Source organism: Pelophylax lessonae (assembly GCF_965119305.1).
Source record: "Pelophylax lessonae genome assembly, chromosome: 5".
Lineage (NCBI taxonomy): Eukaryota > Metazoa > Chordata > Amphibia > Anura > Ranidae > Pelophylax > Pelophylax lessonae.
The window spans coordinates 160,747,319-160,771,087 of record NC_138772.1 but is presented as its reverse complement, the minus strand read 5'-3'; the positions used below and the strand labels follow the sequence as shown (position 1 = coordinate 160,771,087).

The 23,769-nt window shown below is 42.1% G+C and overlaps 1 protein-coding gene across 1 annotated transcript in view; it reads right to left on the bottom strand.

Moving 5' to 3' along the window:
• TGFBR2 (transforming growth factor beta receptor 2) overlaps positions 1-23,492 on the bottom strand; it is a gene marked incomplete at its 5' end in the record, with an annotated part of 245,809 nt that extends 222,317 nt beyond the window's left edge. Inside the window, 4 exons of the mRNA XM_082258911.1 lie at positions 3,015-4,064; positions 12,541-12,547; positions 22,226-22,292; positions 23,434-23,492. Coding sequence (XP_082115037.1) covers positions 3,015-4,064; positions 12,541-12,547; positions 22,226-22,292; positions 23,434-23,492 — 1,183 coding nt within the window. The remainder of the gene's footprint in view (positions 1-3,014; positions 4,065-12,540; positions 12,548-22,225; positions 22,293-23,433) is intronic.
• Between the last annotated feature and the right edge of the window lie 277 nt (positions 23,493-23,769).

The following is a 23,769-nucleotide window of genomic DNA, read 5'->3' as shown; positions in this document are numbered from 1 at the left end:
AATCCCTAGGCTTCTGTAGTTGCTCAATCCGGATCCGGGCCGCCCGCCCCGCCATATAAGAGTCCTGAATAGCGTGTTGACCACCCTGAATATTTTCAGCGTAATAACCACTGGGGAGTTGTGCAAGAAATACAAGAGCTGCGGCATCAGAACCATCTTAATCAGGTTCACCCGACCCGCAACCGATAACCACAGCTTGTCCCAGACCCTAATCTTTTCGCAAAACCGAGCAAGGAGAGGGTGCACATTTAAGCTACAATAGTGGAGCGGATCTGCAGAAATCACCACCCTCAAATATTTAAAGGTAGTTACCACGGGGACTGGACAGAGCGTACCCAGGAGAGGATCCGCCGGTTTATCCAGCGGCAGTAAGGCCGACTTGGACCAATTGATAGTGAGGCCAGAAAATCGGCCAAACTCCGTTATTGTGGCCATGGTAGCTTGCAAGGAAGCCCCCGAGTCCCCAAGCAGCAGGAGCATGTCGTCCGCATACAGCAGAATCTTTTCCTGAAGGGGGCCAAAGTGAAACCCATCTATGGCGTCCTGCGATCGAATGGTAGCCGCAAGCGGCCCAATAGCCAGCGCGAACAGGAGCGGGGATAGTGGACATCCCTGTCTGGTGCCCCTCCCCAAGTAAAAGTGCTCAGATATTCTGCCACCCTCCCTGATGGAAGCCTGCGGACGGTAATAAAGCAGTCTCACCCAGGAGATAAATAGAGGGCCAAACCCAAACTTCTCCAACACCGCCCATAAGTAGTCCCATTCGACTCTGTCGAACGCTTTGTTAGCATCTAAAGATAACAACACTCTGTCCCCCGCATTATCCGCCGGTGTCTGCATGGCTACAAACAAGCGGCGGAGATTGATTGCGGTGGACCTATTCGGCATAAAACCCGCCTGGTCCTCGTGGACAATATGTGCAATAATGGTATTAACCCTCCTAGCCAAAACCTTTGCAAGTATTTTAACGTCAGTTTGGAGGAGAGAGATAGGTCTATAAGAACCCGGATCTGATGCGGGTTTACCTGGCTTTAGTAATAGAACAATGCTGGCCTTAGTCATGGAGTCCGGCAGAGCTCCCACCTCTCTTGTAGCCTTGAAGCCCCTCAGCAGCTCCGGTACAAGCACCTCAGAGTATTGCTGATACATTTTGACTGGGAGGCCATCATCACCAGGGGCCTTGGAGCCCGGGAAGAGAGCAGCCGCCTCTCTCAGCTCGTCCTCGGTGATGGGGGCCTCCAGATCCGCGCTCTGACGCTCCGTCAGTCTTGGGAGAGTGATTGCATCCAGATACCGCCGAAGGTCCGCCGTACCAATTCCGTCATAATAGTATCAGGCGTGTTGGCCATTCGTCCCCCTACCAATTTGAGGGCCCCAATGGGGGGAGCTGAGGGGCGCACCCCCACAATACGCGATAGCAGGCGGCCCGTCCGCTCCCCCTCCTCATAGAATGTGGTTTTAGCAAAGAAACGCTTCTTATCCACTTTGGACTGTACCTCTCCCACCCACACCTTCTGTGCAGATAGCCATGCATCCCTCGTAGCATCCGAAGGGTTGGCAACATACTCCTCCTCCAATTCATGGGTGCGCTGAGCCAAATGTTTAGAGGCGTTTTGCACTTTCTTAATGTTAGCAATCAAAATGCCTCGAAGGAAGCACTTAAAGGCATCCCACCGTGCAAGAGAATCAGGAAATTGGATATTATCCAAAAAGTAACGGGTGATTTCAGCGGAGATATTAGCATCTGGTGGAAAAAGCTTCAGCCAGAAAGCATTCAGGCGCCAAGGGGCCCTACGCAAACCGGTCTGAGGCCGTACAGTAAGCCAGACCACCAACGGGGAGTGGTCCGAAATCCCCCGCAAAGCATATTCCACCCGTTCCACCAACGCGAGCGCAGCCACCGTGCCCACGCATAGGTCGATACGGGAGAGGGAGGAATGGGTCTTAGAAAAGCAGGAAAATTGGACCTCGTCAGGGTGGCGCAAATGCCATATATTCATCCAGCCCAACTCCCCCAGAAAACGCGAGAGGGCAGTACCCCTAGCGGAAACCATCCGGGGAGCAGGTGGATGTCTATCACTGGCAGGATCCAATATCCCATTAAAATCACCAAGCACAAAAAGGGGTACTTCCGCCTTATCAGCGGTAAACAGGAGAAATTCACGGAGCACCTGGGAAGAGAACGGAGGAGGAATATAAACCACCGCTAAAGCACATACAACCTGAAATAATTTACAATGCAGAAATACAAAACGTCCCTCAGGATCCACCCTCACCCCCAACTCCTGGAAGGTAAGGGCCCTATGCACCAAAACACTCACCCCCCTGGAGTAAGAAGAGTGAGTGGAGTGGTAACCCCAACCCACCCAGGAGTATCCCAGACACCCCACAGATTCCTCTACCAGGTGAGTCTCCTGCAGTCCTATGATAGCTGGATGATACTTGCACAGTTGAGAAGCTATCATGGCCCTCTTCTGAGGACAACCAAGACCCCGCACATTCCATGAGACTATAGGTAGTCCAGCCATGCAGTAACAAATCTTGTGAATCGGGTACCAGCCACAGAAGCCGACACCCACGGCAGGGAACCGTATGGCAGCAGAGTCGAATGGAGCCAATGCTTTCGATAAATCCACAGCCAAGATACTGTCCAGACCAACAGTGTGTGAGATTCCTCAAAGACAAAGAAAAAAAGAACATGGTCCAACGGGACAAGGCACAACGGTGCCCCATCATAGCACAGGAGGCGGGAAAAAGAACCAGTCAGTCCACCGGGGGCGTCAACCCCGCAAACCAGTGGTGGCCCGCCAGCCTGTTGTGCGCAACTGCGCAAACTGCACTGTGTAATCCGGGTACGATGCACTTGCCAGCACTCCATCGAGAAAAGTAGCACGCAATGGATGGAGCACATCTGTGCCAGTGCAACAAGGATATGAGCCCCGGCCGGTGAATTCTTTCACGGGGTCCAAACTGGGAAAAAACGCAGAGTCTACATTAAGATGCCCCTCACTCACCGGGATCGGCCCGTTGGCGTTGATGGAGGGAGGGCTCATGTATATCCAGCCAACTCGCGGCATCAGCGGCAGTGTCAAAAAAGTCCGCCCTACCCTCCGCAGTGACCCGGAGACGGGCTGGGTACAGCATGGCATAGATCAGCCCGATGCGTCGGAGACGTAGCTTGACATCGGCGAACTTGGCCCGCTGCTTTTGGACCTCCACAGAGAAGTCCGGATAGAAGGAAACCCTGGTCCCATTGAACTTAATCTCCGCCTTTTCTCTGGCCAGCCGTAGCACCTTCTCCCTGTCCCTATAGTGTAATAACTTTGCCAATATGGGTCTGGGAGCGTTGCCAGGTAGTGCTCTGGTGGGGACCCGATGGGCCCTTTCCACAGCAAACATAGGTGAGAAGGATTCCTTGCCAAACACATCACATAGCCAAGATTCAATAAATTCGGTAGGATCCCTGCCCTCGACCTTCTCAGGAAGTCCCACAATGCGCACATTGTTGCGCCGCAATCTATTTTCGATATCATCAGTCTTGTCTTTATTGATCTGTGCCTGTCTCGCAGTAGATCTGGACTCAGTAATCAGTGCCGGCAGCTGGTCTTCCAGGTCGCTAATACGGCTTTCCGCAGCAGTAGTGCGTTCACGGATCTTTTGTAGGTCCTGGCGAAGGAGAGCCACCTCTTCAGTGAGACTCCCCAGACAGTCCTTAACAGTATTCACAGAGGCAGTACAGTTGTGCACGGCATGAAGTATTTGGCTAAGTGTAGGCTGTGTCCCCTCCGTCACTCCCTCGTCGGTGTCCAGGTCCCAGTCGGTCAATGGGGGCTGCGCAGCTGTCCCCAGTCCCTGTGCGTCAGCAGCGGAGGAACCCCCAGCGTCCGCCTGTGCACAGTCCCCAGCATCCTGATCCCGAATTTCCGACAGTTTTTTAGCATATAGCAGTATGTCCCCAGCGGCGTCCTTACCTGCGGGACGAGTCGTTTTAGGCTTCACCGCAGCCTCCTTCGGCCGCTCAGGGCCACGCAGGACACGCTGCGGGGTCGTCAGGCCAGCGCCATCTTGGAGGGATGCCGAAAAATAAAAGCAGGAGTCCGTGGCAGGGATGTGGGAGAAGCCCCCGGATGCAGAGTAGAGGCCGTGGGCGAGATTTAGAGACAGGATGGCAGCAGATTACAATCCAGGGAAACAGAGCGCGGCCTGCGATCCTCCGGAACCTCCGTTTCCAGGCACAACACGGCAAACAAAAGGCACCAGGGCAGGCAGGGGGACCCCCTGAGGATAGTTAGTCCACTAGTTAGGGCTATCCGGCCGGGGAAAGGATGAACTTAAAGGATCAAGAGCGGGAGCTCCGTGAGGTAGGTCTACTCACATGCCCAGTCCGGCCACGCCCCCAGGGTTACACTTTAATGACAATGTATTCATGTTCTCTCTGTAACCTTTTTGTATTCTATATCATCATTATGTATGTTGTTAAAATCAATAAGATTTATTGGAAATAAAAATATGCAAATACTTGAATATATAAAACCTGGACACAGATGCATATTAGTATGATTTCTCAGTACCTCACTGCAGCCAAAATCCAGAAAGCTTAACAGCTTAACCATTTAGGTCCTATTGGCCCTACAAAATGGTACAGGGCAGCGGCGTTTAAAAATGAAGCCTGGACCATTTCTGCAGGTCTTGGTGGCATCTAGCACTGAAGCGGTCAACTTCCAGTGACAGATGGATTCCAGCCCTAAGCCTTGGAGCTGAAATGATCAGATCTGTTGCTTCTCAGGATTACTCCATATCGTCCACTACACTGTGGAAGAGAATGCTAATGCAATTCTCGTGTTTACCTAGGGAGTTTAGTGATGTCAGGAGTGATGTTACGGCACTTCCTGTCAGTAGAATGGCTCAGGCCAAAATTTGAAGCCCAGCCATCACCTTACAGCAGTGCATCTCTGTAGGGATCATTGTTGGTTGATTTGAAGCCAGCAATATATCACTGTTAGAAGCTACATTGGGCATCTATTGGAGCTGTCCATGTCCAGACCCTAAAAAAGCAGAAAAAGTGTAAATATAAAATAAAAAACCCTTTAATATATTTACCTTTATTTACAAAATATTAATTACAAATTTTAAAATATTAATAATGATTTATTAATAATATATATTTTAATTGATATATATACAGTGTTGGGGGTAGCGAGTTACAAAGTAACGGATTACAGTAACTACATTACTTTTTTTGGTAACGAAGTAACGTAACTAGTTACAATACTAATATTGGTAACTACACTACTTTACTAGGCTATAGGAGGTAACTACACTACTTTACTAGGCTATAGGAACGCGCTTTCCTGCGTTACCCAAGCCGTGCGATACAATCGTTATTTCGAAGAATAGAGAGGGATGAAGTTTATGACTTTTTGTTGCACTTTATGTTTTATTCTGTTTTTTCAGGTTTTGTTCTCATGTTTCCCAAAGCCTGTGTTTATACAATAAACTCTATGCAGAAAGAGTGTCATGTATCTTCTTCTACACGGTCAATTAAGAAAGAGGAGAGTAAAGTAATAAGTAGTGAAGTTACTTTTCAAATGCAGTAACTAGTAAAGTAGTCTTGTTACAATTTACAGAAGTAACTAGTAACTAGTTACATTTTTTTGAGTAACTACCCCAACACTGTATATATATATATATATATATATATATATACACACAGTATACTGTGTGTGTGTGTGTGTGTATATATATATATATATATATATATATATATTGCATAGTTTTAAAAAAGTCACCATTTTGCTAATTTTTCATTCGACTTTTCCTAATGCTATGCCAACAATCTAAGTAAACAATTCTTTAACCTGTGTTGCAATATATTGTAGCTTTGAAGAGAGGGCTCTCCCTCTCTTCAAATGCAAACATTCACTTCTAGGTTCACTAGGTGCATTCTGCAGTCACATTAATGTGATATAATTTTAATAAGCAGACTTTGTTAATTGTTATATTTTGCAGTAAATACAGTATATGCTGATGTGCAAGTTATGAAGACGCTTTAAAAAAAATGACAGGAATTGGCATTTGTTTCAAATTTTTTACTATTCATAGATAATAAAGAAAAAAATGAAATAAAATATATGCTTTTAAATCTGCTGCCAAATTAAAGCCCAATCTGTCCCATCAAAAAAGAATGTATAATATGTTAGAACTCTGGGATTGAGGCTCAGGAGTATTTAGGGAGAAAAAGGCTCAGGAAGTCAAGTGGTTAAAAGCTTAGTTTCAGGCATCTTTGTTCTGGATAGAGTGAGTAAATGTTATAACATCTGTCAGGTTTTTATTGCTTTCTGCTTACCCACTAAGAAGATTACATCTCACTTTTTTGGGTTATGACATCAGAGGGACAGGAATTAAGGGAAGCTCTAACTGTTTAATGAAAGCCTCTGTACGGTCTTTTTTTGCAAAATGTACCCTCCTATTACAGTGATTCCATTCTTTCTACTTCTTGTTGTATGCTTTTTTGGAAGACAAAATTATACATCATTGCATTGATGGCTTCAGCCTCCAGGATCCTCTGACTTTTTACTATCCTCATCTCTTTCAGGTAGAAAACCAACCATTTACTTAGCACTAAGCTACAGTACAACTCAAACCAGGACCAGAAAAGGTTACACATTGCTTAAAGGTCCACTAGGGAGACCCTCTGATTTTAGGATTGTTAAAGTAATTCCTGGATAGTATTAGCAGTTCACAAATTGCTTTCACTTGTTGACCAGGATTGTCATTTACGATCTGTATAAGTGGTTACAACAATATTGGTCAATTTACTTGTTATAGTGTTCCTCAAGTATGACCCTAAAAGGACCACACATAATATTGAGTGAAAGTAATACTATAGAAATTTGTCAGAGACTGCAGACATGCAACAGAATTTGTCAGTGCTTATTGGCAGACTACAAGAGATAGAGACTGCAGACACATGTGGGATCGTCAAAGTTGTGGACATGCAATAGGAGTTATTGGAGACTGGAGATAGCTTTCAAGAACCAATCATAGACTGTAGACACTTTATTTGAGACTGATAGAAATCACTACTATTTCATTACTTTTGAAAATTAATAATTCCTTATTTGTTCTCCCTATAGCCCCCTTAAAAATGACCTGTGTCGCATTTGATATTTCTCTCAGCAAGATCCATCAAAAAGGAACTAAGGAAATTAAAATGTAAAAAGCCAAAAGGGATGTACAGCACAGAAAAAGGTAAGACTGTGTGTAAGAAATAAGGCAAGATATTTAACCACTTAAGCCCCGGAGGATTTGGCTGCTAAAAGACCAGGGGGTATTTTGCGATTCGGCACTGCCTCATTTTAACGGACAATTGCGCGGTCGTGCGATGCTGTACCTAAACGAATTTGGCGTCCTTTTTTTCCCACAAACAGAGCTTTCTTTTGGTGGTATTTGATCACCTGTGCGATTTTTTGATCACGCGCTATAAACAAAAAAAGAGCGTAAATTTTGCAAAAATAGCAATATTTTTCACATTTTTTTATATGAAATTCCCCCCCAAAAAAATGTAAAAATCAAAATTTTTTTAACATTTTCAGCCAATTTGTTTTTTGCTACCTATGTTTGGTAAAAAAAATCACAAAAACGTATTTTGATTGGTTTGCGCAAAAGTTATCGCGTTTACTAACAAAGGGAAAGATTTTTGTCATTTTTGTTGTTTTTTTTTAAACGCGTAATGGCGGCGATCTGCGATTTTTTTGCGGTACTGCGACATGGCGGCGGACGGATCGGACCCTTGACTGACATTTTTGCCACTTTTGGGGTTACCAGTGACATTTCTACAGTAATCAGTGCTATACATATGCACTGTTACTGTAAAAATACACTGGCAGTGAAGGGGTTAACTTTTTTTGAAAGGGAGGGGCTATGTGTGTCCCTAGGGGTGTGCTTTCTACTGTGATTGGCTGTGGCTTCAGATGTATGAAGAGTGATCAACGGTTCTACATAGTAGAACCGTATGATCATCCTTCATACACAGGGGAGAATGACAGGCAGCTTGTTTACACAAGCCGCCTGACTTTCTCCCTCTCCCCCGCCGATCGCAGAGTGACCGGCGGACATCGGGTCCGCCGGTCACACGCGCGGGGGGGTCCGTGACCACGCGGGAGCGGGAGCGCGCCTCCGGCGGCGCTCGCTCGCTCCCTAGACCCTCACAAGCTAGTGACGTAGCCCTACGTCACTTTGCCTGTGAGGGGCTGACCGCCGACGTAGATAGTCGTGCGGCGGTCGGCAAGTGGTTAAGTACTTATGTGGTTGTAAACCCTAAACATATAAAAATGTTTTAGGATGTGCCCATCTGTAGTAGCTCTCTCCTCTTCTCCTTGCTCTCACAGGCTTTGGTAAAGCCAATGGCTCCTGCTGGTGTCTAGTGACATGTGAACTGTCTGTGTCTATCGACGCAGGCAGCACAGCTCAGGAGCAAGCCCACATGTGTACCACCATAGGAAGCAGCTTCCTATGGTGGCAAAGCAAGAGGAGGAGCCAGGAGAGCTGGCAGGGGCCCCAGAAGAAGAGGTTGAGGGCTGCTCTGTGAAATACAATTGCACAGAGTAGGTATGTATAACAGGTTTATTATTAAAAAAAAAAAATATGTGACTTTACAAACATTTTAGAGCCAGTCTAAAGAATATTTTTTCTTCCCTGCCCCGAGCAAGTACTTGAAATGGTACTAAAGTCTATTTTTTTTTTATTAGGGTAAAAAATGCCCCGCTGCTTGTCCTACCCACCCCCATCCTTAAACGCTTATCTGACTCCTCTCACCACTCAAGCTCTGTCTTTACTGAAGCACCACTCCTCTCATTTTCTGGTCTCACAGGAGATACTGAGAGCAGCGGGACCCATAGGCACCTGCTGCTGTCAGCCAAGCTGTCAGGGAGCAAGGGCGTGACTTACCGGCGCTGTGTGTGTCAATGCACGCCCACAGTGCAGCTCAGGAGCGCACACGCATAAGTGCCTCCTTAGCATCTTGTTTTCTAAGAAGGCACCTAGAGGAGCAAGGAGAGGACAGTTCTGACAGGGGACCACTAAAGAGAAGGTAAAGGACCGCTCTGTACAATATTGCTGCACAGAGGAGATAAGTATAACTATCTTTTTCATTTTAACAGAAAAAAAACCTATAATATAACTTTAAATAAGCAAAACTCAGTCTGCTGTATGCAGGGGCTCCGAAAGTTGCACAGTATGTGCCAAAGGGCTGAAAGTGTCAGGTTGGACACCAGAGGGTTAGATTAGATTTGTGTTACTGAATTGTAATGAAAAGCATGACTACATAGTTAAAGAGTTTTATTTCTCATTACTATTCATATTCAATAAGGTGATAAAATTTAAATTCTAAGACTAAACCAGCTTTTTACAATTCTTTTCTTTCTCTGGGGTTCAACTGTTGTTTAAATAATAGCAGTGTTATAAGTTATAACCTAATGATGAGAAAATTTGTTGGTTGCAATGACTTTGTGTCTGCTATATTCCGTTACAATATATTCAGGAATCAGTTAGGACTGCAAAGTTAATGGGAGGGCATTACTCATTTCATAAAATACCTATTATACGGTTAATGTGGGTATTCATTAGGTTGTTATAGCTGCCATAAAATATACAGCTCAAAGGAAAGGAATTGTAGTTTTCTAGTCACTGATGGCGACAAGCTAATCAACATTATTAATACAAAAGGGTAGGTGGAAAATTATATGATTTGGCATTCTGCATCTAAAGTAATGATTATTTTGCTCATGTACTGGCAAATTACCAACATATGCTGGATGTCTATTTATTTTGCTGACCTGTCATATTAAAATAGCCTGTTATAAAGTAATACCATTGCATATACATGCAGTGATAGAACAAACAGATTGGGGGACAGTACTATGCTTTGTGGCACTGGGGTCCTGGATTTAACTATCTATAGGGAGCTTATTCATTCTCCGTATGAATTATCTAAGGCTACATTCACACTGGCGATTAAGGCTGGTGCAAATTATAACGGCTGCTCCTACTGTGGTTCTCAGCGGCTTGGTGTGGCCACTGGCCCCATTAACTATAATTACATTTCGCCTGCAGCTGCAGCTATTCGCCGCTCTCTGCACAGCCAGTAAAAGCTGCGGCTGCAGCTAGCCACTAAGAAACGCAGCAGAAGTCTCTAAATAACTAGTATTCGACCCAGCTCTAACTGTTGGCGTGAATGTAGCCTTAGAGCGCTCTACTTTTCTTTAACAATTCATACACCACAGCAAAAAAAAAAAAAAAACGCACTTAAAGTAGGTTCGAAAACAAACTGAGTGACATTTAGATTGCAAAAAGCATTGTGTAGCACATACACGTCATGAATTTTTACTGCTTGATTTTTTTCAATTGTTTGTTGCATCTCAGTACTACTGATTTCCCACAGACTTTTTGCATCCTAATGGTAACAACAATGACTCATGCCTATGTAATGTTTTGATCACTTGTAGTTTCCATTGGGGGCACATGCTACAACACAATATTTTAAGACAGAGTAAGACTAATAAAACAACTAATGTTCTTTATAAAAAGGGTGTTGCTTTGGATGCCAACGGTTTTATATCTACAGGCCCCAGTGGTTGAAATCCAGAATGGACTTTACAATTACCAAATTTTAAGTCTTTATTTATAAATTATGGATTTTAAATCCATAGCATAATGGTGAGTATGTATGTTTGTTATTTTTTTAATTCCCATATATCTACTATCTACTAAGTACTGTTTTCATTCTTTGTGACAGTTAACTTCAGCAGTAGGTTTTACACATAAACTATAGGCTAAAGCCTTCCTCTACACAACGCAAGCAGATGGGTGCTAAAAAGACTCCCCATCATAGTGTCATTATGACAGCTAAAGCACAAGAGTTGGTAATGGGCACAAAATAAGCAGGGTAGCCACAAAGTGTCCCCAGGGATGATGGGGAAAAAGATTATACACAATCAGACCACCGCGTGCTATAATGCCAGAATGTGAACCGTCCATGGGCCATGTGAATAGAGCTAATGATAATGATGAAGGAAGGGGAAGTCCAGAACCCAGTAACATCAGTAGCCGGAAATCAGATAAAATACAGTTTATTCCAACAATGAAGCAGCACTAATCGAGACCGCAGACAAATAATATGGAGGAGTCAAGCCTTGTTAGATGTGGTAGTTGCTCATTCTGCCCTTGGATCCTCGAAGGTTCTTCTTTCAGATTGCCAAATGGTAGAATGAGACATATACATGAATCCATTACCTGCCAAACGAGGGGGGTGGTATACATTATGCTCTTTGTATGTGGAACATTTTATGTAGGTAATCAGACCTCTGTGGAAAAGGACATCCTATCATATTTCGTATATACGAAACGGCTAAATAAACACCCCTATACTGTTTACCCTAATACGACATAATTTTGTCGAATCTGTAATTAAATTTACAGTCCTTGAAAAAATTCCTGAGGTTACCAGAGGGGGAGATATAGATCCCCAAGTATTAAGCAAAGAAGCAAGGTGAATTTATAACCTTAGGACCACAGTACCACCAGGCTTGAATAAGCTGTTTTTATAAGAATTTCTCCCCCCTTTCTAACATGTAATGGGGTCTTACATATTTGGGCACTTTAGTATGTATATACAGTATATACGTATGTCTCTTTAGGGTATTCAAAATTTCCTTTAGTTTATTTAGGACTAGAGGAGTGAATGTCCCAATAAGGGATGGGAGTCTATACCATGGACATTAATATATATTAAGGGTAGATATAATTTGAAACTTGTGCATTGGTATTAATACTAATGTAATGTATATATAGATGTATGTTGTATTTTTCAATATTATGAGTGTAAAATTATAATACTTTGTCTTTAAATAACAAGATTATGGGTCTAATACCACATCTCGGTGTGACTGCGGGTGCATGGTTGCCCCTATATTGCGGGAGTTTGGAGTGTTCCATCAGCTTTGCTGAGTCCTAGGGGGAGTTATCTATCTCCTTTTACAATCATGGATTCTTGTTTGTAAGACTATAGGGCTGGATGTCTGCTGTGGCAGTGACAAGCTCCACAGACTCAAATGAGATGGTGGGGTGTCTCTGTCAAACTGTGGCATGCTCCTCTCCACCCGGAATTGACACATGCGCATGGCGCGATTGCCACTGCGGGAGGCACGTTTAGAAGCCATGTGCGGGCGAAGGGGTTGAATAAAAGGGACAGTTTGGCACGTGCTGTGCCAGTTGACCAGAGAGATTGCAGGTACAGAGAGAGACACAGGTAACCATTTCTTTTCATCCCCCCTCTGCATAGAGATAATACTAAGCAGTTTTTGTTTGTGTCCAATATAGCTCTCAACCTGTTAGCTTAGGCGCTGGATGAGAGTGGATAGACACAGGATATACACCTTGATTGCATTGGAATACTTACCATTAAGGGAATTTAGGGTGGATGGGCAGTCTCTGTAGCCCCAATATACATCTTGGTGCATATGAAGGTGTGTAACTACATACCTGTAACCTAGATAAAACATAGAGATATTTGGGGTAAAATGAACTATTAGTTATCTATATTGGACAGTGTCTTATAAGAACCCTACGAATATATAATACCTGGGATCTACTTGATGCCAAGGCCACCCTGAATTCCTATTATGAAGGAGAAGTTGGTTTTTATCCAGTCCCTAAAGAAGTAAGAACGAGCTAGGTACAAAATACTTCTGAGAAAAGGATATACTGGGTCTACAAGTGAGATATATAATTATATTTCTTTATGTAATAAATTTAGGATCTCTCCGGTCAACATTTCCCCATACACCCCAGTGCTCGCTTGGGGGGGGGGGAGATCTGCACCCAAATGGTTAACTTTGAGGTAGGTGTTGCATATATACTGGTATGGGATTGTGGTTACCCTTTGTGATTGATGCCTTGATTGTATGCTGTATACTGCTATAGAATGATGTAAAAAATTATGATCCCCCTTTTTGTTGTAGTTGAGTACTATTTTGGTTTCCCAAGCCCTGAGGAAGCAATGTTCAGCAAAATGCGTTGGATTTGAAAAAAAAAAAACTTTCATAGTACCCGCTATATAACCACGATCTATGTTTCTATGTTTTTATATTTATTGGGGATATGTCATATATGGGAGATGCATGTTAGAATCTAATTTTAAATGTGTACAATAAAATTTGGATTTTCTTATATATTTTCTTTTTGTGTAATCCTTTCTGGTCTATATAGTCAGACAAAACTTTTTTATTTTTGGTATACATAACACGGATGATGGCCTAATGATTGGCTCATATATTTAAACATTCATAGGTTCCTAAACATATATATATATACGTATATTGTTTGGATATGATCTGCTCTAAATTTCTTGAAATATTGTTGTGAAAGCAGAAATGCGCTTGAAAGTCTGAGAAGAGAAATTCACCCTGTTTTTAGAACTCTGTACTGACACAACTGAGCATGCCCAGACTAGAAAACTAATCACAAACCTACTCTCATTCGTTTTAGCCCCGTGCTATAGTGAATTCCGAAAAGTGTGAATGCCTAACAAGGGTGAATTTGTGAGAGATAGCAAACTATGTACTATTTATTTAGAAATGCAAGTGTCAACCATTGATTCTCATTGTATAACTGTTACTTCCACAAAAATACACATTTTAATTTTGAGGTGAACTCTTTAATTCCTAAAATAAATTGTCTCTGCTGATTTTATATTGCTTCTTATTCCATATTTTTTTAAACAAAGCTAGTAATAAGTAATGTTTTCCTGTTTTTGGAACAGATATTATTCTCTTTCTCTCTCTCTACATATACAGTATCTCACAAAAGTGAGTACACCCCTATCATTTTTGTAAATATTTTATTATATCTTTTCATGTGACAACACTGAAGAAATGACACTTTGCTACAATGTAAAGTGGTGAGTTTACAGCTTGTATAACAGTGTAAATTCGCTGTCCCCTCAAAATAACTCAACACACAGAAATTAATGTCTAAACTGAGAATAAATGAAGTAACAGAATTCCTGCTTCAAAATTTTCCAAATTTGTCCTTCATATTTTTGGCTCAAAAACATCACAACCCATTACCAATTTGTGCCCTATTAACTGACCGAAAAGCGAACAAATTGTCCAAATGACCAATTTTCAGCAGATTTTTTGTATAGTGTATGGCCACCATAAGACACAGGAAGGAATTCATCAGCTGACCTCATTAGCACACACCTGGTGCTACCTTCTCTCCTTCCAGCAGATCCCAACCACCCCCAGCTAGGTGTATGCTTTTCTAATACAATTAATTAGTGATCACTGGTCTCACTAAATACAGACATTTTTTTTGTCTTAAATTCATCTTGCATAGATCTGTTCATTTGGAGAGTGCAGGAAATGAGGGATCAGATACCCGCCTATATGGATAGAGCTGTAGTATTGAAAATGGGAGAAGCATGTCTTGGGTTGTGTAAAGCTCAGCATACACTATACAATCTGATTGTACAATCTCCTTTAGATTTGCCATCAATTATGTAGTGCAAAGGCCTGCCTGATTGGATACAGAGTGACTGGATAGCGGGTAAGTCCAGCCAATTATATAGTGTTGGTAAATCTAAAAGAGATTGCAGAGAGCTTGTACAATGAGATTGTATAGTGTATACCTCTAGCCACCTAAAATGAACTAGTTGCTAACGGATTCTAGTCCTTGTTTGCTTTGCAACAACATTTTTAAAATACAAATCCACTTCAGTAACATTTAAAAAGTTAAGGGTAGCTCTTAATTGTGTCCAGGGAATTCTATGTAGCTTTGTGGAGCAGAGTTGTGCTGCTTGCCACAAGTGGGTGTAACAACACAAATTGAATCGGAAAAAAAAAATCAGCATGGGGGTCCCCTTAATCCAAACCAGGCTCTTAGGTCTCTATTATATGATAAATAATTGTTAATGTCTAAATAGAATTTTATTAGAATGTAAACTTCTAGTTACCGTATTTATCGGCGTATAACACCCACTTTTTCCTCCTAAAAATGGAGGAAAAAACAGCAGTGCGTGTTATACGCCGATATTAAAAAAAAAAAACGGCCAGGAAGCATTGCCAAGAGCAGAAGGGGCGGGCCGGGCCGAGGAGAAGGAAGGACGAGCTGTCATAAGAGCAGAAGGGGGCGGGCCGAGCCGAGGAGAAGGGAGAACGAGGGAGCACAGTCATTGGAAGTCCCGCCTATGACAGACGTCACACGTCTCGGCAGAGGAGGCGGGACTTCCGATGACTGCGCTCGCTCGTTCTCCCTTCTCCTCGGCTCGGCCCGCCCCCTTCTGCTCTTATGATAGCTCGTCCTTCCTTCTCGGCACGGCCCGCCCCTTCTGCTCTCGGCACTGCTTCCCGGTCTTTTTTAAAACAAATGAGGTCAGTTCCAATGGCGCTTGCGATGCTGCATATTTGGACACTGCGCTTGCGAGGCTGCTTATATGGACACTGCTGGTGGGCTGCATGTATGGACACTTGGTGGGCTGCATGTATGGACACTTGGTGGGCTGCATGTATAGACACTTGGTGGGCTTCATGTACGGACACTGCTGGTGGGCTGCATGTATGGACACTGCTGGTGGGCTGCATTCATTGACACTGCTGGTGGGCTGCATATATTGAGGCTGGATATATGGACACTGCTGGTGGGCTGCATATATGGACACTTCTGGTGGGCTGCATTCATTGACACTGCTGGTGGGCTGCATATATTGAGGCTGCATATATGGACACTGCTGGTGGGCTGCATTTATGGACACTGCTGATGAGGATGCATTCATGGGCACTGGTGAGATATCATTTGATTTAAAAAAAAAAAAAAATGTTCTGAGTTCAAAGCTGTTTATGTTAAATTTAAGCTTTTTTCCTGAAATTTCTCTCCAAATATTGGGGTGCGTGTTATACGCCGGCGCGTGTTATACGCCAATAAATACGGTACATACTTTTATCATGGTACTGCTATATATTCTAGGTAAAAACCTGATCAACGCAGTGGCTTAGTGGTTAGTGCTCTGATCTAGGGTCAGTCAGGTCATGGGTTTTAATCCTACCTATCACATCCCTAAAGTTTCAATGGCAAATGGATATGTGCGTAGACAAAAGCATATTTGCAAACAGCATGATACAATTTATCTCTCGCTAATAGCACTTATGCATTTACCAAAGCGCATATGCTATTGCAATTCTAGAGCGGTGGTAGCATGAGTGGGATTTGAACTGGTGACCTAAGCACTGCTAGCTAAAGGCTCGTACACACTTGACGAAATATCCTACGATTTTTCTCTCTCAGGCTCAGCGGTCATAACTGTTTTTAGTTAACAGTGCATAATGTTCACAACATTTCTCATCCGATTTATTTTTTTTGGGACATTTGTTCCTAGACTTCCGGGTCGTCAGCAACTTCAGATCATGCGTGGTCTTTCGTATCCAATTTGTTGCAGACGTACCACATACACATTAATTGAAAACTGGTCATCTGGGGACGAACGATAAAAATCTTGGTGTTTGTCCCTTTCCGTTTTTTTTCGTTGAAAATGTCGGCATCGGCTGCTGAAAGTTGTTTACACACTAGCCGAAAATCGTACGATTTTACCTCGGACGGGAATTTTCGGCAGATTATCTACTAGTGTGTGTCCCACTTAAGAGTGCTAAAGATTAGGGCCACTGTGCAGTGTACAAATATACCTAGAATATAAAGAAGTACCATGATTACAGAATGAACATATATAAATAGAACTCAATATTTTCATAAAATACGAATTAGACATACAAAAAGTTTGTAGCAAATTATAGGAAGGCGCCTGGCTCTTTTTAAAGATATATCTGAACCTGCTGCCCTTTTAATTGTGAAAACAATATAAAATATGGGACGTAGATGAAAAAGGCGCTGGTGATCTTTTATATTTACTGGAATAAAACTTGTTCAGGGTAGCACGTGTATTAAATATATATTAGAAGTGCTTATTAGTGAATAAATTATTATAATTAAAGGTAATAGATATATTTTAAAGTGCACAACTCAAAATTAAAAAATTTGATGACGCACAGATGCGAAATGCATTGTGGTTACTGACAAACCCGGAAGCAAAACACACAGGCATTCGTAGCAGAGGCAGGGACGCTCGCCGACCGCCGCACACAGCACAGTGAGAGGAAAACTAAGAGGAAGCTGCAGATCCTCGGATACGATTCCCCACTACTGAAAGATTTTGTGTACTGCCGAATAGCCCAGTGCCAGGAGGGCACAACTAATAGTAAGGGACCAACTGTATACCTTTTTATTAATTTTCAAATAAAGCATACAATATTTCACTATTGGAGGCTTTTTTTGTTTATCTTTATGCGGACTATATGGTCCATACATGCCTAATGTAGGAGCAGATATCCATCCCAAAAGATATCGAGGAGAGGTCTGATCCACCCAATTAAAGGGATCACAGGCGTTGGGAGTCATTGTGACTCATTGGAAGCTGGTAAGAGGCCACGTGTGTCACACCCCACCACCTGAAGCACTTTAAGGAGCATATTTTTTGCACGAATTGCAGAGACACTTGCTATATAATTATTTCTCACTGGAGAGCACGAATATATCCGTTTATATTTGATGAGTTTTTTTGCACGCACTATTAAGCACTTTTATTTGTTTGCTGCACGGAATATTATATATTTATATAATTGATTTGCTTGTTGCATGTACAATAGATTTATTTATCTATTTATTTATATATAACTATTTATATATTTATTTACCAATAAGCAACAGAAATATTTTTTAATTTTGAGTTGTGCACTTTAAAATATATCTATTACCTTTAATTATAATAATTTATTCACTAATAAGCACTTCTAATATATATTTAATACACGTGCTACCCTGAACAAGTTTTATTCCAGTAAATATAAAAGATCACCAGCGCCTTTTTCATCTACGTCCCATACAAAAAGTTTGACATGTATAAATAAGAGATATAACTCTTACATCAATGATAATAATATAAATATCAGCAAAAGAAGTAAAACAAGTCACATCTACTAATTTTTGACGATTTAGCAATGATCTTGCATTTGTATTTTAGGGTAATATAGATTCCCTTGATCTATGTTCGTTAATCATGTTACTACTGTATATTCCAGGAACAGCTGTGCTCATCTCAGTGGCTTGGTGGATAGCACTCCTACCTAGAAAGGCTCAGACTATGGGTTCAAATCCTAAACATGGTATCACCTGCCTAAAATTTTAATCAGCAGACTGTGCTGAAAATAGGCGAACTCCTTATTGCCACTGCCACATCAGCATGGTTGTTTCCATAATTTGCTTGCTCAATTGCATGCAATGGTATGGCATGTTATTTAGCAAAAATATTATTGTGTTGAAATAAAATAATCAAACACTAGTGAAAACACAGGGTGTTAGCACGATTGGGATTTGAACTCATGACCTAAGAGCTTTTTGCTTATATGCACAGACCACTAAGCCAATGTGCCAAATACAATTGCATAACAGTTTAGTATTTTTAAAGAATGAACATAGATAATTAGAACTCTATAGTCTCCTAAAAAATAAATGTAACATGAAAAAAATTAACATATAACAGATATGTAACTGTAAATGATAAATACATGTAACCTGGAATAGCAGACTTTGCTCTGTACTGTAATAATCCTTCAGAACAGCATTCGTTAGCAAAAGAAGAAAACAAACTATGAACAATAATTGTAATATAAATAAATAATCACACATGAGTTGGGCACACCCCAAATTCTTTGGCATACATGTACACACATAATCATAGCTAAATACTGCAATGCAGTTTCATATAGGAAACTCGTTGGCAATTGCCAGTTATGGAACCGTGACTATGCCGATTTGGAATTCACTAATGCATATTCGCCTAATTGTACTCCTACTTCTCCGTTTACATGTTCACCTAGTTGAGGTCTCAGTTGTGTTAATTGGAAGCAATTAAATGTAGAATGACTATTTCTTCTCCTTATTCTTAGTGATCAAGGCCCTAAGTCACAACATTAAGGAACACCCCACCAAGGAGTGAGGGGGAACAAGGAGGCTATGGTGAAGAGACAGGAGACTAATTCATAGTTGGGATAAAACACATTGTCTTGGCAGCTGGCAAACATACATCAGTAAGGCAGTCATGATTGGCAATGAGCAAGCAGTAAACTAGGCAGCAGATGAGAGAGTTGTTGTGTTCAGAAAGGGGTCTTGACAGGCAGCAAACAGAAAGTAATCAGACAGTCTAGGTTAACAATAAAGATGGCAGAAGATAAGGCAGGAGATGAGAGAAGGGTCAAGCAATCCCGATCAGCAACAACAGGAAAAAAGGTTTCAGTATTATAGCTCTTGCTCTCCTGTACAGTAGCTGGTTTGTATATACAGCACCGGCCTTTTCAGAGGGCACATTGGAAAGCAATGGTTGAACTGTAGGAAGAGTTACAAGGAATCCTGGTCTGTAGCAAGGCAAGGAGTGTAGGAAGAAGAATGGAAATAAACAATGCCTGATTAAAACTGGAAAAGGATGTAAAGAGAAATGTCTGATACACACTATGAGTTTTTTGCTGGTTTTCCAGCATGCACGTCCGACAGAAGCCGGCAGAATGCCTGATTAAAACTGGAAAAAGCTGTAAAGAGCAATGCCTGATACACACTATGAGTTTTTTGCTGGTTTTCCAGCATGCACGTCCGACTGTCGGACCGACTGGCATACACAGGGGGCCGACTGTTGGACTTTTTTTTTTGACTGTCCAATGGAGATATTATATTTCAGAGGAGCACTGGGTGGCCGGAGCACCTTGTGTGAGGAGCATTTAGGATGCTGTGGCACTATTAGGCTTGTTTTCTTGATGAAAAGGTTTATACAGTGCATTTACCCTTTTGCTTATATCTCTATCTGAGTGCATATGAACTGCATTCCTTTCCAAAGTATACCCACTGTGGCTTAATATGGGATTGGCTTTATACACTTCTCAGCTTTCCCTCTTTCATTTTAACCACTTACCAAGCTGAGCAATTTAAAGACCGCTGTTTTGCATATTATTATCTGACTATGAAAGGAGAAATCATTTTCTGGAATAATTATAAGCAAATATAATTAAATACGGATTGGTGCTGACTATGTGAGCATTAATACATCTGGTAGTCAACTGGGCTTTTTATTGAACGCATGCTGATTTCAATTATTATAAAAGAAATGCACCATTGTTTGCTTATAAGAATTTATTTCAGTTGATAAATGTGCACTGAATATACCTGAGTGGGTCCATCTAGGTGGCAACTACAAAGGCACGGCACATTAATTATAAGCCATTATCCTGCTGTAAGGTAACTCTATATTATTGTGCCTAGCCACATATAGGGTCGCCATGATGTTAGGACGTTAGTCCATGTGAGAGAAAACATTGTCTATTTTTAATGGGTGAGGTGAGGGGTATTATTGTTGTTAGATAGTTTTCATTATCTTATGAGACTTTGAATATTCTGAAACATTTTGAATAAATACTTTTGATATTTTTTGCATAATAAACAACTTGTGTCATTTTGAGCAACTTCTTTTATGGACCAATGTGTCTATAACTTGGTCTGCCTTGGGGGTTTAATGATATATTTTTTGATTGCTGCAGAGAAAAGATAGATTCGACTGAAAGGAACATTGGCACTAGAAATGAGTTTGATAGGGCAGTCGTAGATGTGAAGAGGAGGCGCTATGTCTGCCATATCCTTTTCAAAGACATCTGAAATAATATGCTAGATATAGAGAATATTTCCCTTCTTTTCTGTGTACAGACAAAAGAGGCTTGTAAAATTTGATAGGCAGGATTGATGATAGTAGTCAGGCAGGAAAGCAATTTTCCCTGAGGATCAGTTCATGCAGGGGTTGTGAGTTTTTCTAAAATGATGGGGAACAGGGGTATCAATATCTTAAGTAAGAACTAGGTAAGGAATTTGTGGTGGCATGAGCAAGAGGATAAATTAGGGGGAAACCCATCAGCCAGGCCAACAGGTAGTTCATGTAACCTTCTATGAAGGGGCAAAGCCTAGATGCTAAGCAAGAAACGCGTCAAGAAAACAAAAGCCAGCTCAAGAATCTATGATGGCTTTGTAATGACTAATGAAAATAGAGATGTGAGCAGGAAGTGAGCAGTGCCAAAAAGATCAAGGCAGATATAGTGACCCCCCTACTGGAGGATCCTACAGGGTAACTGAGGAGGAATTGACCAGATTCCTCTCAGTACAAGCAAAGGTTTGCCAGTCAGGGATGCTGGCATTCATTAGGTTACAAGGCAGGTTGGGCCCGGCCTAACTGCAACAGTTCAAGGAGGTCTGGAGACACTGCAGATGTGAAGTATTTTGAAGATACAGATGGTGAAAAGTGAGTCAGCCTGCATGAGCAATAGGTTCCCATCCTTGTTAACTTCCGTTTACCATGTCTACAATTGATTTTGAGCAGCCAGATGGGTCAGATCACTGTCAGGGCCAGAGATTCTGACATAGGCGAGCTCAACTTTCAGCTGTCCAAAGAGTCCCAAATGGAATTGGTGCTTGAGAGCTGCATCATTTCACTGGCTGTCCATACTCCCCCAGTGAAAATCAGAAATATATTCCTTGACCAGTCTTTGCCCCAGTCCTCTCCAGTCTTCTGCAAGCTGCCACTATCCTTGGACAAACCTCTCCCTCACTGCTGTTCTACCTCTCCAATCTCTGACACTCATGTATACCCCATCATTCCCATGACACTGGTAATTGCTGCTCCCTGTTTAAGCCCCCCCCCCAAACATATCAAAACCATGTTTTCACTAAAAATATAAAAATACACTAAAATTATTAATAGTGGACACAAACATAACATAACTTACAAAATTCCTACCAAATGTAAAAGATAAAGCTGCATTGAATATGTCTGTGTGTAAATGAGGCTCATTCACATTAGTGCTGTGGTCTGTACAGTGTGAATTAGCCCTTAAATATTTAAATTATTATTTTCAATATATTTTTTATATTTTCTTAAAATTATTTTTATAATTTTTTTAATTTTTAACATTTTTTTTAACAATTCTTAAAAATTATTTGTTTTACAATTTTTTTACAGCTTTGTTTTTGTTTGTGGGGGGGGGGGTTTGGTTTGGATATCAGGGGCCTAAACAGACCCCTGACAACTCACCTTTGAGACAAAGAAAGAAATCAAGGATACAGATTCTTCAATTCTGTTCTTTGTAGCCTCAGCTGCACTGAAGATGAATGAACAGGAGATAGGGAATCATAAGCAGGCAGGACAAGGAAGGGCATCGGTGTGGGGGAATAAATTACAGGAACGATGCCCTGGGTGTCTATCCCTGCAGCAGCTGAAAGCCAGCGGGAGAGAGAGAAACCAGCTTTCAGCTGCTGCCGAGAGCCACACAGGGCATCCTTCTGTAATTGTACCTCCACCCCATTGCACAGATTTCCTCTGCTATTCAAGCCCCCCTGTGTGCCTGGGCCCCCTACAGGAGAACCAATAGTTCCCCCCCTATCAGTGGCCCTGCTCTCACTCGCCCTTTACACTCACCCCTTACTGTTCCTTGCACTCTCCTCTTCAACATCTGATAACCTAAAAAAAAAACTACAAAAGGGGGCAATGTACAAAAAATGTAGTCCTAGAAACTGTTGGGTCTATGCACTGTGAATACAGGGAGGTACAAAATAATATGTAGTCCACCACAATGCATTTTAAAGTAGTGTAGGTCAATATAGCAATGTGTATATCACCATAGAGGACTATATAATAGCATCATATAGTACAATTATCTCTTTCTAATCACACACTGTCAGCTCTCCCAATCTACTCAAACACACAATGCCACATTCCTGCTGGGAACTGTTAGAAAATGCTAATTGGCTAATGCGCATGCGTGAATTAGCACCTGGCTAATACGCATTAGCCAATGTGCATGCGCATTCGATAACGTGCGTGACCCCACGCACATTACGCGTTCTCACGTTCGCACACGTTGACCCGGAAGTTTGGCGCCAAAGAAGGCCTATTTAAAGGCAGCTGGTGCATTTGCACTTTGCTGCTTTGTCTTCAGCTCTCCTGTTTTCCCGAACCTGCTTCCTGTTAAATCCTGTCTAGTTCCCGTTGACCTTTGGCTCGTCCCTGACCTCGCTTGTTTGTTGCCCGTCCTGACCCCGGCTCGTTTTGACTACTCTTCTGGATTCTCCTTGTCAGCTCATCCATCTTCGGACCTTGACCGGTTACCCTCTGGGGGGGGCGACCCTGGGGATCGCGACCTGGTATCCACCTGCAGCCAAATCCATCATCACCATGAGAGGCTCTGGTGAAGACCGGTGGATGCTTAGACCCCGCACCTCAGGCTAGCCTGTGCTACTCACCTCAGGGGTTTCAATCCAAGCTCTGCCCACTCTGCACGACAGGCTTCCACCAGCCTCATAACAGGAACACTTGTCTTTTATAGTTAGGGGGCTGGCAGTGTACACACTATTCGAAAGTTGTGTACACACTATACGAAAATTGTATGAAAATTCTTTGGACGCCTGATTTTCTTATAGTGTGTACTAGCCTTAACTTTCAAAAGTTTTTATTTATGGTAAAGCAAAATATAAACAACAAGTGGGCATCAAAGTGCCAGGTAGGAAAATACAAAAGAACAATAGTGATGTCGCGAACATAAAATTCGCCGTTCGCGAACGGCGAACGCGAACATCGGC